At 44.9% G+C, this 25,000-nt stretch overlaps 2 protein-coding genes across 3 annotated transcripts in view; both read left to right on the forward strand.

Moving 5' to 3' along the window:
* The window catches only part of tec (tec protein tyrosine kinase), a 57,097-nt gene extending 52,450 nt beyond the window's left edge, over positions 1-4,647 (forward strand). For both annotated transcript variants that reach the window (XM_065025187.1, XM_065025189.1), the window contains 2 exons: positions 2,235-2,392; positions 3,578-4,647. In XM_065025187.1, the coding sequence (XP_064881259.1) occupies positions 2,235-2,392; positions 3,578-3,661 (242 nt within the window). In that variant the 3' untranslated portion in view covers positions 3,662-4,647. The remainder of the gene's footprint in view (positions 1-2,234; positions 2,393-3,577) is intronic.
* A 3,248-nt stretch (positions 4,648-7,895) lies between these two features.
* LOC115125580 (coronin-2B-like) overlaps positions 7,896-25,000 on the forward strand; it is a 41,313-nt gene continuing 24,208 nt past the window's right edge. Inside the window, exons 1-3 of the mRNA XM_065025190.1 lie at positions 7,896-7,981; positions 12,279-12,479; positions 15,023-15,139. Coding sequence (XP_064881262.1) covers positions 7,922-7,981; positions 12,279-12,479; positions 15,023-15,139 — 378 coding nt within the window. The 5' untranslated portion in view covers positions 7,896-7,921. The remainder of the gene's footprint in view (positions 7,982-12,278; positions 12,480-15,022; positions 15,140-25,000) is intronic.

Raw genomic sequence — 25,000 nt, forward strand, 5'->3', positions numbered from 1 at the left:
TGAGGACGGCCTGTTGATGTGTGAGGACGGCCTGTTGATGTGTGAGGACGGCCTGTTGATGTGTGTTTGTGAGGACGGCCTGTTGATGTGTGTTTGTGAGGACGGCCTGTTGATGTGTGTGTGAGGACGGCCTGTTGATGTGTTTGTGAGGACGGCCTGTTGATGTGTTTGTGAGGACGGCCTGTTGATGTGTTTGTGAGGATGGCCTGTTGATGTGTTTGTGAGGACGGCCTGTTGATGTGTGTTTGTGAGGACGGCCTGTTGATGTGTGAGGACGGTCTGTTGATGTGTTTGTGAGGATGGCCTGTTGATGTGTTTGTGAGGACGGCCTGTTGATGTGTTTGTGAGGACGGCCTGTTGATGTGTGAGGATGGTCTGTTGATGTGTGTGTGTGTGAGGACGGTCTGTTGATGTGTGTGTGTTTGTGAGGACGGTCTGTTGATGTGTGTGTGTGAGGATGGTCTGTTGATGTGTGAGGATGGTCTGTTGATGTGTGTGTGTGAGGACGGTCTGTTGATGTGTGTGTGTTTGTGAGGACGGTCTGTTGATGTGTGAGGATGGTCTGTTGATGTGTGAGGATGGTCTGTTGATGTGTGTGTGTGAGGATGGTCTGTTGATGTGTGTGTGTGTGTGAGGATGGTCTGTTGATGTGTGTGTGTGTGTGTGAGGATGGTCTGTTGATGTGTGAGGATGGTCTGTTGATGTGTGAGGATGGTCTGTTGATGTGTGAGGATGGTCTGTTGATGTGTGTGTGTGTGAGGACGGTCTGTTGATGTGTGTGTGAGGACGGTCTGTTGATGTGTGTGTGAGGATGGTCTGTTGATGTGTGTGTGAGGACGGTCTGTTGATGTGTGGGGATGGTCTGTTGATGTGTGTGTGTGAGGATGGTCTGTTGATGTGTGAGGATGGTCTGTTGATGTGTGAGGATGGTCTGTTGATGTGTGAGGATGGTCTGTTGATGTGTGAGGATGGTCTGTTGATGTGTGTGTGTGTGAGGATGGTCTGTTGATGTGTGTGTGTGAGGATGGTCTGTTGATGTGTGAGGATGGTCTGTTGATGTGTGAGGATGGTCTGTTGATGTGTGAGGATGGTCTGTTGATGTGTGAGGATGGTCTGTTGATGTGTGTGTGTGAGGATGGTCTGTTGATGTGTGTGTGTGAGGATGGTCTGTTGATGTGTGAGGATGGTCTGTTGATGTGTGAGGATGGTCTGTTGATGTGTGAGGATGGTCTGTTGATGTGTGTGTGTGTGAGGATGGTCTGTTGATGTGTGTGTGTGTGTGTGAGGATGGTCTGTTGATGTGTGAGGATGGTCTGTTGATGTGTGAGGATGGTCTGTTGATGTGTGAGGATGGTCTGTTGATGTGTGTGTGTGAGGATGGTCTGTTGATGTGTGTGTGAGGACGGTCTGTTGATGTGTGTGTGAGGACGGTCTGTTGATGTGTGTGTGAGGACGGTCTGTTGATGTGTGGGGATGGTCTGTTGATGTGTGTGTGTGAGGATGGTCTGTTGATGTGTGAGGATGGCCTGTTGATGTGTGAGGATGGTCTGTTGATGTGTGAGGACGGCCTGTTGATGTGTGTGTGTGAGGACGGTCTGTTGATGTGTGAGGACGGTCTGTTGATGTGTGTGTGTGAGGACGGTCTGTTGATGTGTGTGTGTGAGGACGGTCTGTTGATGTGTGTGTGTGAGGATGGTCTGTTGATGTGTGTGTGTGAGGATGGTCTGTTGATGTGTGTGTGTGTGTGAGGATGGTCTGTTGATGTGTGTGTGTGTGTGAGGATGGTCTGTTGATGTGTGTGTGTGAGGATGGTCTGTTGATGTGTGTGTGTGAGGATGGTCTGTTGATGTGTGTGTGTGTGTGAGGATGGTCTGTTGATGTGTGTGTGTGTGTGAGGATGGTCTGTTGATGTGTGTGTGTTTGTGAGGATGGTCTGTTGATGTGTGTTTGTGAGGACGGCCTGTTGATGTGTGTGTGTTTGTGAGGATGGTCTGTTGATGTGTGTGTGTGAGGATGGTCTGTTGATGTGTGAGGACGGTCTGTTGATGTGTGTGTGTGAGGATGGTCTGTTGATGTGTGTGTGTGAGGATGGTCTGTTGATGTGTGTGTGTGAGGATGGTCTGTTGATGTGTGTGTGTGAGGATGGTCTGTTGATGTGTGTGTGTGTGAGGATGGTCTGTTGATGTGTGTGTGTGAGGACGGCCTATTGATGTGTGTGTGTGTGTGTGTGTCAGGTGTGTTGATGTGGGAGGTGTTTACAGAGGGGAAGATGCCATTTGAACACAACCCGAACCACGAGGTAGTGATGATGGTGTTAGAAGGACATCGCCTCTACAGACCCAAGAAGGCCACGCCCAACATCTATGACATCATGCTGCGCTGCTGGCACGAGGTACATCATACGCTTCCTGCTTTCCCACTTCCTGCTTTCCCACTTCCTACTTTGTGTATTGTGAATGTTTGAGGCAGAAGATACACTAAAAACAAATATAAATGCAACATGTAAAGTGTTGGTCCCATTTTATCATGAGCTGAAATAAAAAAAATCCTATAAATATTCAATTTGCATAAAAAGCTTATTTCTCTCATATTTTGTGCACAGATTTGTTTACATCCCTGTTAGTGAACATTTCTCCTTTGCCAAGATAATCCATCCACCCTGACAGGTGTGGCATATCAAGACGATGAATAAACAGCATGATCATTACACAGGTGCACCTTGTGCTGGGGGACACAGTTTTTAGGGAGCATGCAATTAGCATAGTGACTGGAGGAATGGCCACCCGAGCTTTTGTCAAGACAATTTTAGTTAATTTCTCTACCATAAGCCGCCTCCAACGTTGTTTGGGAGAATTTGGCAGTACGTCCATCTGGCCAACCGCAGATCACGTGTATGGCGTTGTGTGGGCGAGCGGTTTGCCGATTGGGCGGTTTGCCGATTGGGCGGTTTGCCGATTGGGCGGTTTGCTGATTGGGCAGGCACAATCTACGGACAACGAAAACAATTGCATTTTATCGATGCCAATTTGAATGCACAGAGATACAGTGAAGAGATCCTGAGGCCCGTTGTTGTGCCATTCATCCACCACCATCACCTCACGTTTCAGCATGATAATGCACAGGCCCATGTCGCAACGATCTGGCCCGCATCCTCACCAGACATGTCACCTGTTGAGCATGTTTGGGATGCTCTGGATCGATGTGACCAACAGCTTGTTCCAGTTCCTGCCAATATCCAGCAACTTCACACAGCCGTTGAAGAGGAGTGGGACAACATTCCACAGGCCACCACCAACAGCCTGATCAACTCTATGTGAAGGAGATGTGTCACGCTGCATGAGGCAAATGATGGTCACACCAGATACTGACTGAGTTTCTGATCCACGCCCCTACCTTTATTTAGGTATCTGTGATGAACAGTTGAATATCTGTATTCCCAGTCATGTGAAATCCATAGATTAGGACCTAATTTATTCATTTCAATTGACTGAATTGTAACTGTTGTAACTCTCTCCCTCCCTCTCGCTCTCTCTCGCTCTCTTCCGTCTCTCCTCTCTCTCTCTCTCCCCCCCTCTAGAGAGCAGAAGAGAGACCATCGTTTTCTCAGATCTCCATCTTGATCTCCGACGCTCTAGAAGTGGATGAGTCCTCCTCTGCCTGAACCCACCAATCAAATCCTCTCCTCTGCCTGAACCCACCAATCAAATCCTCTCCTCTGCCTGAACCCACTAATCAGATCCTCTGCCTGAACCCACCAATCAAATCGCAACCACCAGTCGGATCTCCTCAGATCCAGTGTTGGAGGACTGCTTCCACACCGTTCTCTGTACTGATGGATCTCTCGTGATGGACGATTACGGTGGAGTTTGTTAGACAGGAAGTTTGCGTCCAAATACCATATACTGTTTCACCACTTCTATCCTGTCTGACAGGAAACTGGACAGTCTTCTCAAAACGGATATGTTTTATCCCCCCCCCCCCTTTTCTCCTCAGAACAGCTGAATACTGAGTGTTCTAAACATTAAGAACACCTTCCTAATATGGAGTTGCACCTCCCCCTTTTCCCCTCAGAACAGCCTCAATTCGTCGGGGACTCTACAAGGTGTCGAAAGCGTTCCACAGGGATGCTGGCCCAGGTTGACTCCAATGCTTCCCACGGTTGTGTCAAGTTAGCTAGATGTCCTTTGGGTGGTGGACCATTCTGGATACACACGGGAAACTGTTGAGGGTGAAAAAAACAGCAGCGTTGGAAGTTCTTGACACAAACCGGTGCACCTGGCACCTACTACCGTACCCCGTTCAAAGGCACTTAAACATTTTGCCTTACCGATTTAACCTTTGAATGGCACATACACAATCCATGTCTCAATTATCTCAAGGCTTTACATTTTTTAAAAATCTTTAATCTCCTCCGCTCCATCTATACTGATCTGAAGTTGATTTAACAAGTGTCATCATAGCTTTTCGCCTGGTCAGTCTGTGATAGGGAGAGATCATTCAGATCCATCCATCTTCTCATCTTTCACATGTCCTCAAATCCAGCTGACTTGTACTGTGGACAGACGTTTTTATATTTAAAATGTAAATGTATGTTTTTAATAGAACTGCAGAAGTTTGAATGTAATTACAATAAAATGAATGACAATATAGGATTGTGTCCATCATGTCAATAGGGAAACAATGGCAACAGACAGTGTTCCAGACTCCAGATAGGTGTTCCAGACTCCAGATAGGTGTTCCAGACTCCAGATAGGTGTTCCAGACTCCAGATAGGTGTTCCAGACACAGTGTTCCAGACTCCAGATAGGTGTTCCAGACTCCAGATAGGCGTTCCAGACTCCAGATAGGCGTTCCAGACTCCAGATAGGCGTTCCAGACTCCAGATAGGCGTTCCAGACTCCAGATAGGCGTTCCAGACTCTTATCGTTCCAGACTCCAGATAGGAGTTCCAGACTCCAGATAGGCGTTCCAGACTCCAGATAGGCGTTCCAGACTCCAGATAGGCGTTCCAGACTCCAGATAGGCGTTCCAGACTCTTAGGCGTTCCAGACTCCAGATAGGCGTTCCAGACTCTTATCGTTCCAGACTCCAGATAGGCGTTCCAGACTCCAGATAGGCGTTCCAGACTCCAGATAGGCGTTCCAGACTCCAGATAGGCGGGCGTTCCAGACTCCAGATAGGCGGGCGTTCCAGACTCCAGATAGGCGGGCGTTCCAGACTCCAGATAGGAGTTCCAGACTCCAGATAGGTGTTCCAGACTCCAGATAGGTGTTCCAGACTCCAGATAGGTGTTCCAGACACAGTGTTCCAGACTCCAGACACAGTGTTCCAGACTCCAGATAGGCGTTCCAGACTCCAGATAGGCGTTCCAGATAGGCGTTCCAGACTCCAGATAGGCGTTCCAGACTCCAGATAGGCGTTCCAGACTCCAGATAGGTGTTCCAGACTCTTATCGTTCCAGACTCCAGATAGGAGTTCCAGACTCCAGATAGGAGTTCCACCAGACTCCAGATAGGAGTTCCACCAGACTCCAGATAGGAGTTCCACCAGACTCCAGATAGGAGTTCCACCAGACTCCAGATAGGAGTTCCACCAGACTCCAGATAGGAGTTCCACCAGACTCCAGATAGGTGTTCCAGACTCCAGATAGGTGTTCCAGACTCCAGATAGGTGTTCCAGACTCCAGATAGGCGTTCCAGACTCCAGATAGGCGTTCCAGACTCCAGATAGGCGTTCCAGACTCTTATCGTTCCAGACTCCAGATAGGAGTTCCAGACTCTTATCGTTCCAGACTCCAGATAGGAGTTCCAGACTCCAGACAGGCGTTCCAGACTCCAGACACAGACTCCAGACAGGCGTTCCAGACTCCAGACAGGTGTTCCAGACTCCAGACACGGTGTTCCAGACTCCAGACAGGCGTTCCAGACTCCAGACAGGCGTTCCAGACTCCAGACAGGCGTTCCAGACTCCAGACAGGTGTTCCAGACTCCAGACAGGCGTTCCAGACTCCAGACAGGCGTTCCAGACTCCAGACAGGCGTTCCAGACTCCAGACAGGCGTTCCAGACTCCAGACACAGTGTTCCAGACTCCAGACAGGCGTTCCAGACTCCAGATAGGCGTTCCAGACAGGCGTTCCAGACGCCAGATAGGCGTCCAGACACGTTGTTCCAGACTCCAGACACGTTGTTCCAGACTCCAGACACGTTGTTCCAGACTCCAGACACGTTGTTCCAGACTCCAGACACGTTGTTCCAGACTCCAGACACGTTGTTCCAGACTCCAGACACGGCGTTCCAGACTCCAGACACGGCGTTCCAGACTCCAGACACGGCGTTCCAGACTCCAGACACGGCGTTCCAGACTCCAGACACGGCGTTCCAGACTCCAGACACGGCGTTCCAGACTCCAGACACGGCGTTCCAGACTTCAGACACGAGTTGCATGGATCAATAATGGTGTTTTAACATGATGTTATTAATGACTTCCTCATCTCTGTACCCCACACAGACAATTATCTGTAAGGTCCCTCATCTCTGTACCCCACACAGACAATTATCTGTAAGGTCCCTCATCTCAGTACCTCCACACATACAATTATCTGTTAGGTCCCTCATCTCTGTACCCCCACACATACAATTATCTGTTAGGTCCCTCATCTCTGTACCTCCACACATACAATTATCTGTTAGGTCCCTCATCTCTGTACCTCCACACATACAATTATCTGTCAGGTCCCTCATCTCTGTACCTCCACACATACAATTATCTGTAAGGGCCCTCCTCTCAGTCCAGCAGTGAATTTCAAACACAGATTTAACCACAAAGACCAGGGAGGTTTTCCGATGCCTCGCAGAGAAGGGCCCCTATTGGTAGATGGGTAAAACATTTACCTATTGGGAAGCAGACATTAAATATCCCTTTGAGCACGGTGACGTTATTAATTACACTTTGGATGGTGTATCAATACACCCCAGTCACTACAAAGATACAGGTGTCCTTCCTAACTCAGTTGGTGAAAAGGAAGGAAACCCCTCAGGGATTTGAACATGAGGCCAATGAAACAGTCACAGAGTTTAATGGCTGTGATTAGAGAACACTGAGGATGGATCAACAACATTGTAGTTACTCCACAATACTAACCTAAATGACAAGGGGAAGGGGAAACTACTACTTCAAGGTCTCAGAGCGAGTGACGTCACCGATTGAAACGTGTAGATAGATGACTGGGAAATGAATGTAAGTCACATTTATAAATTAGGCTGTAACGACAACATGTGGTGCAAGTCAAGGGGTATGAGGCACTAGCTAGCTTTAGGTAGAACGAGTGAGTTTGTTATGCTGTTTCTAATAGTAGTGTGACTGACTATTGTTATGAAATGAAATAATATGTATCAAACAACGTCCCGTGAAAGTGATGTGCCTGTATTGTAGCCTGCGGTGTTATTTATGCATGACCGCCGCGATACATAAACCTCCGCCCTGCCGACCCAATGACTTAAGACACTCCACGCCTAGTGCTCAGCCAGAAAACACACACACACACACACAGAGAGAGAGAGAGAGAGAGAGAGAGAGAGAGAGAGAGAGAGAGAGAGAGAGAGAGAGAGAGAGAGAGAGAGAGAGAGAGAGAGAGAGAGAGAGAGAGAGAGAGAGAGAGAGAGAGAGAGAGAGAGAGAGAGAGAGAGAGAGAGAGAGAGAGAGAGAGAGAGAGAGAGAGACAGAGAGAGAGAGAGAGACAGAGAGAGAGAGAGAGAGAGAGACAGAGAGAGACAGAGACAGAGACAGAGACAGAGACAGAGACAGAGACAGAGACAGAGACAGAGACAGAGACAGAGACAGAGACAGAGACAGAGACAGAGACAGAGACAGAGACAGAGACAGAGACAGAGACAGAGACAGAGAGAGAGCGTCCGTTAGTCTATGAGATGCTGTAAAGGTGATTATTATATCGGAGGCTCTGGGTGTAGGACCGTCTCAAAGGTAAGACCAAGCAGCAGACATGATTATGGCGATGGCTTCTTAAACTCATTTTGAACACTTGTTGATGTTTTTCAAAACGTATGCTACGGTCTCATGTTTGAACAGAAAAGCGAACAGATGACCCCTTATTGATACGTTCCTCCGTAGTCAGGCTATGTTGATGCGTGATTCCTCCGTAGTCAGGCTATGTTGACGCGTGATTCCTCCGTAGTCAGGCTATGTTGACGCGTGGTTCCTCCGTAGTCAGGCTATGTTGACGCGTGATTCCTCCGTAGTCAGGCTATGTTGACGCGTGGTTCCTCCGTAGTCAGGCTATGTTGATGCGTGATTCCTCTGTAGTCAGGCTATGTTGATGCGTGATTCCTCCGTAGTCAGGCTATGTTGACGCGTGATTCCTCCGTAGTCAGGCTATGTTGATGCGTGATTCCTCCGTAGTCAGGCTATGTTGATGCGTGATTCCTCTGTAGTCAGGCTATGTTGATGCGTGATTCCTCTGTAGTCAGGCTATGTTGACGCGTGATTCCTCCGTAGTCAGGCTATGTTGACGCGTGATTCCTCCGTAGTCAGGCTATGTTGATGCGTGATTCCTCCGTAGTCAGGCTATGTTGACGCGTGATTCCTCTGTAGTCAGGCTATGTTGACGCGTGATTCCTCCGTAGTCAGGCTATGTTGATGCGTGATTCCTCTGTAGTCAGGCTATGTTGACGCGTGATTCCTCCGTAGTCAGGCTATGTTGACGCGTGATTCCTCTGTAGTCAGGCTATGTTGACGCGTGATTCCTCCGTAGTAAGGCTATGTTGACGCGTGGTCTTCCGTAGCTCATGGTAAAAGCATTGCAACTCCAAGAGAGTGGGTTTGATTCCCGGAATCAACCATACGTAAGAAATGTATGTCGCTTTGGATAAATTGGCGTAAATTATTATATTGTTACAATTCTAGGCAATATTGGGTGCTACGGTACTGTCTATACTGTGCCTACAGAAAGTATTCATACCCCTTGAACTATTCCACATTTTGTTGTGTTACAGCCTAAATTCAAATGGATTAAATAAAAGACATGTCTCACCCATCTACACACAACAATACTCTATAATGACAAAGTGAAAACATGTTTTTTTAGACATCTTTGCAAATTTATTGAACATGAAATACAGAAATGTCATTTACATAAGTATTCACACCTCCCTGAGTCAATACATGTTAGAATCACCTTTGGCAGAGATTACAGATGTGTCTTTCTGGGTAAGTCTCTAAGAGCTGTGTGTCTTATCTGGCTAAGTCTCTAAGAGCTGTGTGTCTTATCTGGCTAAGTCTCTAAGAGCTGTGCGTCTTTCTGGGTAAGTCTCTAAGAGATGTGAGTCTTTCTGGGTCTCTAAGAGCTATGAGTCTTTCTGGGTAAGTCTCTAAGAACTGTGAGTCTTTTTGGGTAAGTCTAAGAGCTGTGAGTCTTTCTGGGTAAGTCTCTAAGAGCTGTGAGTCTTTCTGGGTAAGTCTAAGAGATGTGAGTCTTTCTGGGTAAGTCTCTAAGAACTGTGAGTCTTTCTGGGTAAGTCTAAGAGATGTGTGTCTTTCTGGGTAAGTCTCTAAGAACTGTGAGTCTTTCTGGGTAAGTCTCTAAGAGATGTGAGTCGTTCTGGGTAAGTCTAATGAGCTTTCTACACCTGGATTGTACAATGTATTCCCATTTCTCTTTCCAAAATTATTCAAGCTCTGTCAAATTGGTTGTTGATCATTGCTAAACAGCCATTTTCAGGTCTTGCGATTAGGTTTTCAGGCAGATTTAAGTTGATCCATCCTCAGTTTTCTCCTATCACAGCCATTAAACTCTAACTGTTTTAAAGTCACCATTGGCCTCATGGTGAAATCCCTGAGTGGTTTCCTTCCTCTCCAGCAACTGAGTTAGGAAGGACGCCTGTATCTTTGTAGTGACTGGGTGTATTGATACACCATCCAAAGTGTAATTAATAACTTCATCGTGTTCAAAGGGATTTTCAATGACTGTAAAAACTTTTTTTTACCCATCTACCAATAGGGGCCCTTCTTTGTGAGGCATCGGAAAACCTCCTTGATCTTTGTGGTTGAATCTGGTTTGAAATTCACTGCTCTACTGAGGGACCTTACAGATAATTGTATGTGTGGGGTACAGAGAGGAGGGCCCTTACAGATAATTGTATGTGTGGGGGTACAGAGAGGAGGGCCCTTACAGATAATTGTATGTGTGGGGTACAGAGAGGAGGGACCTTACAGATAATTGTATGTGTGGGGTACAGAGAGGAGGGACCTTACAGATAATTGTATGTGTGGGGGTACAGAGAGGAGGGACCTTACAGATAATTGTATGTGTGGGGGTACAGAGAGGAGGGACCTTACAGATAATTGTATGTGTGGGGTACAGAGATGAGGGACCTTACAGATAATTGTATGTGTGGGGTACAGAGATGAGGGACCTTACAGATAATTGTATGTGTGGGGTACAGAGATGAGGTAGTCATTCAAAAATCATATCAAACAGTATTATTGAACACAGAGTGAATCCATACAACTTATAATGTGACTTTTTTTTCTTTTTAATTAAGCACATTTTTACTCATTAATTTAGTTAAATAAATAAAAATGTAGGCTTGCCATAACAAAGGAGTTGAATACTTATTGACACAACACATTTCAGCTTTTAATTTTTCATACATTTGTAAATATATATATTTTTTAAAAGAACATAATTCGACTTTGACATCATGTGGTATTGCGTGTAGGCCAGTGATGGAAAAATACAAATGTAATTCATTTTAAATTCAGGCTGTAACAACAACAACAACAACAACATGTGAAAGGGTGTGAACACTTTGTAGAGACACTGTATATAACAATGTTTTGTGGTTTTGTGAGTAACCTGCTGTGCATTTGAGCTAGTGAGTGAGGGGTCAAAACCCAAATCACTACTGGTGACCCCAACACTCTTATTTTGCCAACAGATCCCTCTAGGCTTTATTTAGCTCAGTGGACTAACACAGTCTTAGGCACTGGCCAGCCGGGCTAATTGATGATGAATGATGCTACTGACCAGCCGGGCTAATTGATGATGATTGATTGCACTGGCCAGCCAGGCTAATTGATGAGGATTGATGCTACTGACCAGCCGGGCTAATTGATGATGAATGATGCTACTGACCAGCCGGGCTAATTGATGAGGATTGATGCTACTGGCCAGCCGGGCTAATTGATGATGATTGATGCCACTGGCCAGCCGGGCTAATTGATGAGGGTTGAACCTACTGGCCAGCCGGGCTAATTGATGATGATTGATGCCACTGGCCAGGCGGGCTAATAGACTGTGATTAGTACTAGCCCAGGAAACATTAGGTCCAAACTCTGTGCGATGCGATACTTGAAAAGACATAATTAGCCACAGAGCTCTGGCCACATTTTCTACTAGCCCAGTCTGAAAAGTACTAGCCAGCTGGCCGGCTAGCTTAATTTCCATTCCTGCTTAGAGGTAATACTAGTTGTTGGTATGTTGCTTTGTGTTGTCTTCCATTACTTATTACACTATCGACTCCATTGTCCTCCCTAAAGTTCAAACTTCAAAGGTTGTGTGTGCCATTGTTTGTTGTCCCAGTCAGGCAACGGGAGAGGGTGTTACGGATTACAGATTCACTAAGAACACACAGTAAACCAGGAGGAAAACGATGCATTATGTATGAGAGAAGTCAATAGGACGATAGAAAGGTTAGGCTATTCTTAGTCTTATTATAGGAAGATGATATGGACAGGAAAAACACGAGTAACCTCACTCTGTCTCTGTCTCACTCACACTCTGTCTCACTCACTCACACTCTGTCTCTGTCTCACTCACTCACACTCTGTCTCTGTCTCACTCACACTCTGTCTCACTCACACACTCTGTCTCTGTCTCACTCACTCACACTCTGTCTCACTCTCTCTCTCTCTCTCTGTCTCTGTCTCACTCACACTCTGTCTCACTCACACACTGTCTCTGTCTCACTCACTCACACTCTGTCTCACTCACTCACACTCTGTCTCTCTCTCTCTCTCATTCTGTCTCACTCACTCACTCACACACTCTCTCTCTCACTCACTCACTCACTCACTCACTCACTCACTCACTCACTCACTCACTCACTCACTCACTCACCCCACTGTGTTGTCCAACTGGACCTCTCAATAGCAGTGCATATGAGTGACACCCACAAGCTGAACCACCTGTGTGTATCCACCTGTTCACATATAACCATCATCATCATCATCATTAACATTGTAATCTTCCTCCTCTTCTTAGATGTCATGGTGCCCTCCGTACCGTAGTTCTAAGTTCCGACACGTCTACGGTAAGGCCTCCACCAAAGACCACGGTTACCACGGAATCCCCATCACACACAGCGTCCACGACAACCACTACTGCTCCGTTAACCCGCGCTTCGTTGCCATAGTAACGGAATGCTCCGGGGGCGGTGCTTTCTTGGTCCTCTCCATCCATCACGTACGTTTACCGGAGAGAGACTATACGGACACGCCTCGTTGCCCCCCCCAAAAAATGATGATGCATGTTAGATCACAGCGAGAGTTGAGTGGGGATTGGCAAAACAGATTTGGTTCATCCTTATTTATTTAACCTTTATTTAACAAGGCAAGTCAGTTAAGAACAAATTCTTATTTACAATGACAGCCTAGGAACAATGGGTGTAAGTAACTACCTTGTTCAGAGGCAGAACGGCAGATTTTTACCTTGTCAGCTCTGGGATTTGATCTTGCAACCTTTCAGGTTACTAGTCCAACGCTCTAATCACTAGGCTACGCTAACCACTAGGCTACGCTAACCACTAGGCTACGCTACCGCCAGTTAGTTGCCCAGCCAGTCTGTATAGCCTCTCCCAGCCAAGACATAAGGAGTCCTGCCCAGCCAGTTAGTTTATGGTTGTGGCTAGAAACTTCTTCAAGAATTTGTAAAACTTGTCTGCTGAAGTCGGGAGATTGTTAAGAATCATTCCGTTTTTATTGGACTACAAAAGCTTGTCACCCTGACCTGATATTAGCTACACTAGCTAGCTACTCCCTCTCCTTTCTGGCCTGATATTAGCTACTCTAGCTAGCTACTCCCTCTCCTTTCTGGCCTGATATTAGCTACTCTAGCTAGCTACTTCCCTTTCCTTATTGCCCTGATATTAGCTACACTAGCTAGCTACTCCCTCTCCTTTCTGGCCTGATATTAGCTACACTAGCTAGCTACTCCCTCTCCTTTCTGGCCTGATATTAGCTACACTAGCTAGCTACTCCCTCTCCTTTCTGGCCTGATATTAGCTACTCTAGCTAGCTACTTCCTAGCTAGCTACTTCCCTCCTTTGCCCTGATATTAGCTACCTAGCTAGCTACTCCCTCTCCTTTCTGGCCTGATATTAGCTACACTAGCTAGCTACTCCCTCTCCTTTCTGGCCTGATATTAGCTACACTAGCTGATATTAGCTACTCCCTCTCCTTTCTGGCCTGATATTAGCTACACTAGCTAGCTACTCCCTCTCCTTTCTGGCCTGATATTAGCTACACTAGCTAGCTACTCCCTCTCCTTTCTGCCCTGATATTAGCTACACTAGCTAGCTACTCCCTCTCCTTTCTGGCCTGATATTAGCTACACTAGCTAGCTACTCCCTCTCCTTTCTGGCCTGATATTACTGGCTAGCTACTGACTAGCTGAGCTACTTCCCCTTTCCTTATTGACTGATTTAGCTGCTAGCCTTCACTTTCTGCCCTGATATTAGCTACACTAGCTAGCTAGCTCTTCCCTTTCCTTATTGCCCTGATATTAGCTACACTAGCTAGCTACTCCCTCTCCTTTCTGGCCTGATATTAGCTACACTAGCTAGCTACTCCCTCTCCTTTCTGGCCTGATATTAGCTACACTAGCTAGCTACTCCCTCTCATTTCTGCCCTGATATTAGCTACACTAGCTAGCTACTCCCTCTCCTTTCTGGCCTGATATTAGCTACACTAGCTAGCTACTCCCTCTCCTTTCTGGCCTGATATTAGCTACTCTAGCTAGCTACTTCCCTTTCCTTATTGCCCTGATATTAGCTACACTAGCTAGCTACTCCCTCTCCTTTCTGGCCTGATATTAGCTACACTGGCTAGCTACTTCCCTTTCCTTATTGACCTGATATTAGCTACACCAGCTAGCTACTTCCTTTTCCTTATTGCCCTGATATTAGCTACACTAGCTAGCTACTTCCCTTTCCTTATTGACCTGATATTAGCTACACCAGCTAGCTACTTCCCTTTCCTTATTGCCCTGATATTAGCTACACTAGCTAGCTACTCCCTCTACTTTCTGGCCTGATATTAGCTACACTAGCTAGCTACTTCCAACCTTACTGGCCTGATATTAGCTACACTAGCTAGCTACTCCCCTTTCCTTATTGCCCTGTAATTAGCTCCACTAGCTAGCTACTTCCCTCTCCTTTCTGGCCTGATATTAGCTACACTAGCTAGCTACTTCCAATCTTACTGGCCTGATATTAGCTACACTAGCTAGCTACTTCCAACCTTACTGGGCTGATATTAGCTACATTAGCTAGCTACTTCCCTCACCAACCCTAATTGAATATTTATATTTATTACATTAATGAGATGTATCCACCAATCCAAAGAAAGGATAGGTTTAAGCTGGACAGCCCGCCGTACCGCGTTGTGGACAACAACTCCCATTCCATTGTTAGGGGCAGAGAGACATACATCTTGTCTGTATATCCATCCTCTTTGGTATAGCCTCTCCCAAGTTACTGGGTGACCTCACTTCCTGTTTACGTAATTTCCTAGTTACACCACTTCCTCTTCCTGCTGTCAGATGATTTTTACTGGTCTGATTTGGTCGTGTGTATGTTAAATTATTGCTTGACAAGCCTAGTGAATGCATTATACATCATGTTGTACGTTCACTATCTCTTTTTAAGCCATTATTTGTATCTCCCCTCTTCCTCCTCTTCTTTCCCCTGGCTTTCTTCTTCTCCCTTACCTCCTCTTGGTTCTCTCCAGACTGGTAAAGTAGACCCCCAACACCCCAGGGTGTGTGGTCACAGTGCCAGGGTGTTGGATGTCAAGTGGAACCCCTTTGATGACCACTGCATCGCCTCCTGCTCCGAAGACTGCACCGTCAGTACTACAGATATACACACATAGTACTCATTAGTACACACTATACACTGATATAGATGCATAGTACTCATTAGTACACACTATACACTGATATAGATGCATAGTACTCATTAGTACACACTATACACTGATATACAACCGCAGTAGTCATTAGTACACCCTATACACTGATATAGAGTACACACAATACACTGATATAGATGCATAGTAGTCATTAGTACACACAATACACTGATATAGATGCATAGTAGTCATTAGTACACACTATACACTGATATAGATGCATAGTAGTCATTAGTACACACTATACACTGATATAGATGCATAGTAGTCATTAGTACACACAATACACTGATATAGATGCATAGTAGTCGATAGTCCACACTGATATACAACCACAGTAGTCAATAGTCCACACTGATATACAACCACAGTAGTCGATAGTACACACTGATATACAACCACAGTAGTCGATAGTCCACACTGATATACAACCACAGTAGTTGATAGTACACACTGATATACAACCACAGTAGTCGATAGTACACACTGATATACAACCACAGTAGTCGATAGTACACACTGATATACAACCACAGTAGTCGATAGTACACACTGATATACAACCACAGTAGTCGATAGTCCACACTGATATACAACCACAGTAGTCGATAGTCCACACTGATATACAACCACAGTAGTCGATAGTACACACTGATATACAACCACAGTAGTCGATAGTACACACTGATATACAACCACAGTAGTCGATAGTACACACTGATATACAACCACAGTAGTCGATAGTACACACTGATATACAACCACAGTAGTCGATAGTACACACTGATATACAACCACAGTAGTCGATAGTCCACACTGATATACAACCACAGTAGTCGATAGTACACACTGATATACAACCACAGTAGTCGATAGTACACACTGATATACAACCACAGTAGTCGATAGTCCACACTGATATACAACCACAGTAGTTGATAGTCCACACTGATATACAACCACAGTAGTTGATAGTACACACTGATATACAACCACAGTAGTTGATAGTACACACTGATATACAACCACAGTAGTCGATAGTACACACTGATATACAACCACAGTAGTTGATAGTACCACACTGATATACAACCACAGTAGTCGATAGTACACACTGATATACAACCACAGTAGTCGATAGTACACACTGATATACAACCACAGTAGTCGATAGTACACACTGATATACAACCACAGTAGTCGATAGTACACACTGATATACAACCACAGTAGTCGATAGTACACACTGATATACAACCACAGTAGTCGATAGTACACACTGATATACAACCACAGTAGTCGATAGTACACACTGATATACAACCACAGTAGTCGATAGTACACACTGATATACAACCACAGTAGTCGATAGTACACACTGATATACAACCACAGTAGTCGATAGTACACACTGATATACAACCACAGTAGTCGATAGTCCACACTGATATACAACCACAGTAGTCGATAGTACACACTATACACTGTTGACTCCTAATATGTCCACAGTGGATATGAACTCTGATATTTCAAAACATTACTTATACAACCACAGTGTCTTTATTTCCACTGATATACAACCACAGTGAGTCTGTGTAGTACACACTGATATACAACCACAGTGTTGTGTACACACTGATATACAACCACAGTAGTTGATAGTACACACTGATATACAACCACAGTAGTTGATAGTTGTGTGTGATATACAACCACAGTGTGTAGTACACACTGATATACAACCACAGTAGTCGATGTACACACTGATATACAACCACATGTTGTGTGTGTGTATGTCGATAGTACACACTGTATACAACCACAGTGTTGACATGTGTGTGTACACACTGTATGTGTGTTGACAACCACAGTGTGTGTGATGTGTACACATATACACTGTGTGTGTGTCCTAATATGTCCACAGTGGATATGAACTGTGTGTTTCAAAACATTGTGTTGTGTGTGTTTATTTCCAGTGTGTGTTGACATGGTGTGTGTGTGTGTGTGACATGTTGTGTGTGTGTGTGTGTTGACATGTGTGTGTGTGTGTGTGTGTGTGTGTGTGTGTGTGTGTGTTGACATGTGTGTGTGTGTGTGTGTGTGTGTGTGTGTTGACATGTGTGTGTGTGTGTGTGTGTGTGTGTGTGTGTGTGTTGACATGTGTTGTGTGTGTGTGTTGACATGTTGTGTGTGTGTGTTGACATGTGTGTGTGTGTGTGTGTTGACGTGCGTTGTGTGTGTGTGTGTTGACGTGCGTTGTGTGTGTGTGTTGACATGTGTTGTGTGTGTGTGTGTGTGTGTGTTGACATGCTTTGTGTGTGTGTGTGTTGACATGCTTTGTGTGTGTGTGTGTTGACATGCGTTGTGTGTGTGTGTGTGTGTGTTGACATGCGTTGTGTGTGTGTGTTGACATGTGTCGTGTTTGTGTGTGTTGACGTGCGTTGTGTGTGTGTGTGTTGACGTGCGTTGTGTGTGTGTGTGTGTGTGTTGACATGTGTTGTGTGTGTGTGTGTTGACATGCTTTGTGTGTGTGTGTGTGTGTTGACATGCGTTGTGTGTGTGTGTGTGTGTTGACATGTGTTGTGTGTGTGTGTGTGTGTTGACATGCTTTGTGTGTGTGTGTGTGTTGACATGCTTTGTGTGTGTGTGTGTGTTGACATGCGTTGTGTGTGTGTGTTGACATGCGTTGTGTGTGTGTGTGTGTTGACATGCTTTGTGTGTGTGTGTGTTGACATGTGTTGACATGCGTTGTGTGTGTGTGTGTTGACATGCGTTGTGTGTGTGTGTGTGTGTGTTGACATGTGTGTGTTGTGTGTTGACATGCGTTGTGTGTGTGTGTGTGTGTGTGTGTTGACATGCGTTGTGTGTGTGTGTGTGACATGTTGTGTGTGTGTGTGTGTGTTGACATGTGTGTGTGTGTGTGTGTGTGTTGACATGCGTTGTGTGTGTGTGTGTGTGTGTGTGTGTGTTGACATGTGTGTGTGTGTGTGTGTGTTGACATGCTTTGTGTGTGTGTGTGTTGACATGTGTTTGTGTGTGTGTGTGTGTGTTGACATGCGTTGTGTGTGTGTGTGACATGTTGTGTGTGTGTGTTGACATGTTGTGTGTGTGTGTGTGTGTGTTGTGTGTGTGTGTTGACATGCTTTGTGTGTGTGTGTGTTGACATGTTGACATGTGTTGTGTGTGTGTGTTGACATGCTGTGTGTGTGTGTTGACATGTGTTGTGTGTGTGTGTGTTGACATGCGTTGTGTGTGTGTGTGTGTGTGTGACATGTGTGTGTGTGTGTGTGTTGACATGTTGTGTGTGTGTGTTGACATGTGTGTGTGTGTGTTGACATGTGTGTGTGTGTGTGACATGTGTTGTGTGTTGACATGTGTGTGTGTGTGTTGACATGTGTGTGTGTGTGTTGACATGCGTTGTGTGTGTGTGTTGACATGTGTTGTGTGTTGTGTGTGTGTGTTGACATGTGTGTGTGTGTGTGACATGTTGTGTGTGTGTTGACATGTGTGTGTGTGTGTTGACATGTGTGTGTGTGTTGACATGCGTTGTGTGTTGACATGTGTTGTGTGTGTGTGTGTTGACATGTGTTGTGTGTGTGTGTGTGTGTGTGTTGACATGCTTTGTGTGTTGACATGTGTTGTGTGTGTGTGTGTTGACATGTGTTGTGTGTGTGTGTTGACATGTGTTGTGTGTGTGTGTGTGTGTGTGTGTGTGTGTGTGTTGACATGTGTTGTGTGTGTGTGTGTTGACATGTGTTGTGTGTGTGTGTGTTGACATGTGTTGTGTGTGTGTGTTGACATGTGTTGACATGTTTGTGTGTGTGTGTTGACATGCTTGTGTGTGTGTGTGTGTTGACATGTGTTGTGTGTGTGTGTGTGCTGTGTTGACATGTGTTGTGTGTGTGTGTTGACATGTGTTGTGTGTGTGTGTTGACATGTGTGTGTGTGTGTGTTGACATGTGTTGTGTGTGTGTGTTGACATGCGTTGTGTGTGTGTGTTGACATGTGTTGTGTGTGTGTGTTGACATGCTTTGTGTGTGTGTGTTGACATGTGTTGTGTGTGTGTGTTGACATGTGGTGTGTGTGTGTGTTGACATGTGTTGTGTGTGTGTGTGTTGACATGCGTTGTGTGTGTGTGTGACATGCTTTGTGTGTGTGTTGACATGCGTTGTGTGTGTGTGTTGACATGCGTTGTGTGTGTGTGTGACATGCGTTGTGTGTGTGTGTTGACATGCGTTGTGTGTGTGTGTTGACATGCGTTGTGTGTGTGTGTTGACATGCGTTGTGTGTGTGTGTTGACGTGTGTTGTGTGTGTGTGTGTTGACGTGTGTTGTGTGTGTGTGTGTTGACGTGCGTTGTGTGTGTGTGTGTTGACGTGCGTTGTGTGTGTGTGTGTTGACGTGCGTTGTGTGTGTGTGTGTTGACATGCGTTGTGTGTGTGTGTTGACATGCTTTGTGTGTGTGTGTGTATTGACGTGTGTCGTGTTTGTGTGTGTTGACGTGCGTTGTGTGTGTGTGTATGTTGGCGTGTGTGTGTGTATGTTGGCGTGTGTGTGTGTATGTTGACATACGTTGTGTGTGTGTGTGTGTGTGTGTGTGTGTTGACATGCGTTATGTGTGTGTGTGTTGTAGGGCTGTCCCCGACAACAAAAAAAATCTTGGTCAACCCGAAAGTCGTCCCTATTGGTTAATAATATCAATTACATGTACATGTACTGAGCTTGTCTGATGCTTTAAGCTTACGAATTGAATAAAATAAGACAAATGCCTCAAGAGGGTGCCAGAGATCTAGATAACCAGAAGAAGAAAAAAACTTAACCTGACCCAACTATTCTCCTCCCGCTCCTGCTGTCGTTCTCAGATTCTGCCTCTCCTGAAGTTGCTGCTCATAGGCTACACGAGGAGTCGGCAACCTTTCTCATGTTGAATGCCAATTTATCTTACCATTTCTACCGACCTGCGTTACCAGTTACGTTTTTCATTTGCACATTTTCGTGAAACAGTTTTATTTAATTTATCATAATGTCTTCCTATCTTAAAGTCATTGACGTGTAGTTTAATCAAAATAGTATACAAATCTAAATGAAAATGATACAAACCTAAGAAGTAACTTATATTGCCGTTGACCAACTATGTCTACATAAAGCTAACAAATAAAAACATTACAGTGAAATGCTGAATACAACAGGTGTAGTAGACCTTACATTGAAATGCTGAATACAACAGGGGTAGTAGACCTTACAGTGAAATGCTGAATACAACAGGTGTAGTAGACCTTACAGTGAAATGATGAATACAACAGGTGTAGTAGACCTTACAGTGAAATGCTGAATACAACAGGTGTAGTAGACCTTACAGTGAAATGCTGAATACAACAGGTGTAGTAGACCTTACAGTGAAATGCTGAATACAACAGGTGTAGTAGACCTTACAGTGAAATGCTGAATACAACAGGTGTAGTAGACCTTACAGTGAAATGCTGAATACAACAGGTGTAGTAGACCTTACAGTGAAATGCTGAATACAACAGGTGTAGTAGACCTTACAGTGAAATGATGAATACAACAGGTGTAGTAGACCTTACAGTGAAATACTGAATACAACAGGTGTAGTAGACCTCACAGTGAAATGCTGAATACAACAGGTGTAGTAGACCTTACAGTGAAATGCTGAATACAACAGGTGTAGTAGACCTTACAGTGAAATGCTGAATACAACAGGTGTAGTAGACCTTACAGTGAAATGCTGAATACAACAGGTGTAGTAGACCTTACAGTGAAATGCTGAATACAACAGGTGTAGTAGACCTCACAGTGAAATGCTGAATACAACAGGTGTAGTAGACCTTACAGTGAAATACTGAATACAACAGGGGTAGTAGACCTTACAGTGAAATGCTGAATACAACAGGGGTAGTAGACCTTACAGTGAAATGCTGAATACAACAGGTGTAGTAGACCTTACAGTGAAATGCTGAATACAACAGGTGTAGTAGACCTTACAGTGAAATGCTGAATACAACAGGTGTAGTAGACCTTACAGTGAAATGCTGAATACAACAGGTGTAGTAGACCTCACAGTGAAATGCTGAATACAACAGGTGTAGTAGACCTTACAGTGAAATACTGAATATAACAGGTGTAGTAGACCTTACAGTGAAATAATACAACAGGTGTAGTAGACCTCACAGTGAAATGCTGAATACAACAGGTGTAGTAGACCTTACAGTGAAATGCTGAATACAACAGGTGTAGTAGACCTTACAGTGAAATGCTGAATACAACAGGTGTAGTAGACCTTACAGTGAAATGCTGAATACAACAGGTGTAGTAGACCTTACAGTGAAATGCTGAATACAACAGGTGTAGTAGACCTCACAGTGAAATGCTGAATACAACAGGTGTAGTAGACCTTACAGTGAAATGCTGAATACAACAGGTGTAGTAGACCTTACAGTGAAATGCTGAATACAACAGGTGTAGTAGACCTTACAGTGAAATGCTGAATACAACAGGTGTAGTAGACCTTACAGTGAAATGCTGAATACAACAGGTGTAGTAGACCTCACAGTGAAATGCTGAATACAACAGGTGTAGTAGACCTCACAGTAAAATGAAACAACAGGTGTAGTAGACCTCACAGTGAAATGCTGAATACAACAGGTGTAGTAGACCTTACAGTGAAATGCTGAATACAACAGGTGTAGTAGACCTCACAGTGAAATGCTGAATACAACAGGTGTAGTAGACCTCACAGTAAAATGCTGAATACAACAGGTGTAGTAGACCTCACAGTGAAATGCTGAATACAACAGGTGTAGTAGACCTTACAGTGAAATACTGAATATAACAGGTGTAGTAGACCTTACAGTGAAATGCTGAATACAACAGGTGTAGTAGACCTCACAGTGAAATGCTGAATACAACAGGTGTAGTAGACCGTACAGTGAAATGCTGAATACAACAGGTATAGTAGACCTTACAGTGAAATGCTGAATACAACAGGTGTAGTAGACCTTACAGGTGTAGTAGACCTTACAGTGAAATGCTGAATACAACAGGTGTAGTAGACCTCACAGTGAAATGCTGAATACAACAGGTGTAGTAGACCTTACAGTGAAATGCTGAATACAACAGGTGTAGTAGACCTTACAGTGAAATGCTGAATACAACAGGTGTAGTAGACCTTACAGTGAAATGCTGAATACAACAGGTGTAGTAGACCTTACAGTGAAATGAATACAACAGGTGTAGTAGACCTCACAGTGAAATGCTGAATACAACAGGTGTAGTAGACCTCACAGTGAAATGCTGAATACAACAGGTGTAGTAGACCTCACAGTGAAATGCTGAATACAACAGGTGTAGTAGACCTCACAGTGAAATGCTGAATACAACAGGTGTAGTAGACCTTACAGTGAAATGCTGAATACAACAGGTGTAGTAGACCTTACAGTGAAATGCTGAATACAACAGGTGTAGTAGACCTTACAGTGAAATGCTGAATACAACAGGTGTAGTAGACCTTACAGTGAAATGCTGAATACAACAGGTGTAGTAGACCTCACAGTGAAATGCTGAATACAACAGGTGTAGTAGACCTTACCTGTACACAGTGAAATGCTGAATACAACAGGTGTAGTAGACCTCACAGTGAAATGCTGAATACAACAGGTGTAGTAGACCTCACAGTGAAATGCTGAATACAACAGGTGTAGTAGACCTCACAGTGAAATGCTGAATACAACAGGTGTAGTAGACCTTACAGTGAAATGATGAATACAACAGGTGTAGTAGACCTTACAGTGAAATGCTGAATACAACAGGTGTAGTAGGCCTCACAGTGAAATGCTGAATACAACAGGTGTAGTAGACCTCACAGTGAAATGCTGAATACAACAGGTGTAGTAGACCTCACAGTGAAATGCTGAATACAACAGGTGTAGTAGACCTTACAGTGAAATGAGGAATACAACAGGTGTAGTAGACCTCACAGTGAAATGCTGAATACAACAGGTGTAGTAGACCTCACAGTGAAATACTGAATACAACAGGTGTAGTAGACCTCACAGTGAAATACTGAATACAACAGGTGTAGTAGACTTCACAGTGAAATGCTGAATACAACAGGTGTAGTAGACCTTACAGTGAAATGCTGAATACAACAGGTGTAGTAGACCTCACAGTGAAATGCTGAATACAACAGGTGTAGTAGACCTCACAGTGAAATACTGAATACAACAGGTGTAGTAGACCTTACAGTGAAATGCTGAATACAACAGGTGTAGTAGACCTCACAGTGAAATGCTGAATACAACAGGTGTAGTAGACCTTACAGTGAAATACTGACTTATAAGCCCTTAATCAACCATGCAGATTACCAAAAAAAATATGAATAAGAAAATAAAAGTAACAAGTAAATAAAGAGCATCAGTAAAATAAAAATAGCTACATTATATACAGTGGAGTATCGGTACAGAGTCAATATGAAGGTTAGGGACACACAGACACATTACTCACGGAATGGAATGTGGTCTTATCACCAAGTCATTTTGTAAATCAGTTGCCAACCCAAAGCTTCGGGGGCTTCTCTCAGTTCACACAAGACACAGATGAGAGAGTACCGATAGAACCCTATTCTATTGAATAAAACAGTATTCGATATATAACCTTGTAATTATTCTAGAACAAACAATAGAAGGCAAAAAAATAAATCACACAATGAAGTTATTAAACAATGAATGTGGGAGAGAAGTGCATTCTGGAGGGGGAGAGAGAGAAGTGCATTCTGGGGGGAGAGAGAAGTGCATTCTGGAGGGGGAGAGAGAAGTGCATTCTGGGGGAGAGAGAAGTGCATTCTGGAGGGGAGAGAAGTGCATTCTGGAGGGGAGAGAGAGAAGTGCATTCTGGGGGAGAGAGAAGTGCATTCTGGGGGGGAGAGAGAAGTGCATTCTGGAGGGAGAGAGAAGTGCATTCTGGGGGAGAGAGAAGTGCATTCTGGAGGGGAGAGAGAAGTGCATTCTGGAGGGGAGAGAGAAGTGCATTCTGGAGGGGAGAGAGAAGTGCATTCTGGGGGAGAGAGAAGTGCATTCTGGAGGGGAGATTCTGAGAGAAGTGCATTCTGGGGGAGAGAGAAGTGCATTCTGGAGGGGAGAGAGAAGTGCATTCTGGGGGAGAGAGAAGTGCATTCTGGAGGGGAGAGAGAAGTGCATTCTGGAGGGAGAGAGAAGTGCATTCTGGAGGGGGAGAGAGAAGTGCATTCTGGGGGAGAGAGAGTGCATTCTGGGGGAGAGAGAAGTGCATTCTGGAGGGGGAGAGAGAAGTGCATTCTGGAGGGGAGAGAGAAGTGCATTCTGGGGGAGAGAGAAGTGCATTCTGGAGGGGAGAGAGAAGTGCATTCTGGAGGAGAGAGAGTGCATTCTGGAGGGGAGAGAGAGAAGTGCATTCTGGGGGGGAGAGAGAAGTGCATTCTGGGGGGGAGAGAGAAGTGCATTCTGGAGGGGAGAGAGAAGTGCATTCTGGGGGGAGAGAGAAGTGCATTCTGGAGGGGAGAGAGAAGTGCATTCTGGAGGGGAGAGAGAAGTGCATTCTGGAGGGAGAGAGAAGTGCATTCTGGAGGGGAGAGAGAAGTGCATTCTGGAGGGGAGAGAGAAGTGCATTCTGGAGGGAGAGAGAAGTGCATTCTGGAGGGGAGAGAGAAGTGCATTCTGGAGGGAGAGAAGTGCATTCTGGAGGGGAGAGAGAAGTGCATTCTGGAGGGGAGAGAGAAGTGTTTTCTGGAGGAGAGAGAAGTGCA

The sequence above is a fragment of the Oncorhynchus nerka genome, linkage group LG12 (genome assembly GCF_034236695.1).
Source record: "Oncorhynchus nerka isolate Pitt River linkage group LG12, Oner_Uvic_2.0, whole genome shotgun sequence".
Lineage (NCBI taxonomy): Eukaryota > Metazoa > Chordata > Actinopteri > Salmoniformes > Salmonidae > Oncorhynchus > Oncorhynchus nerka.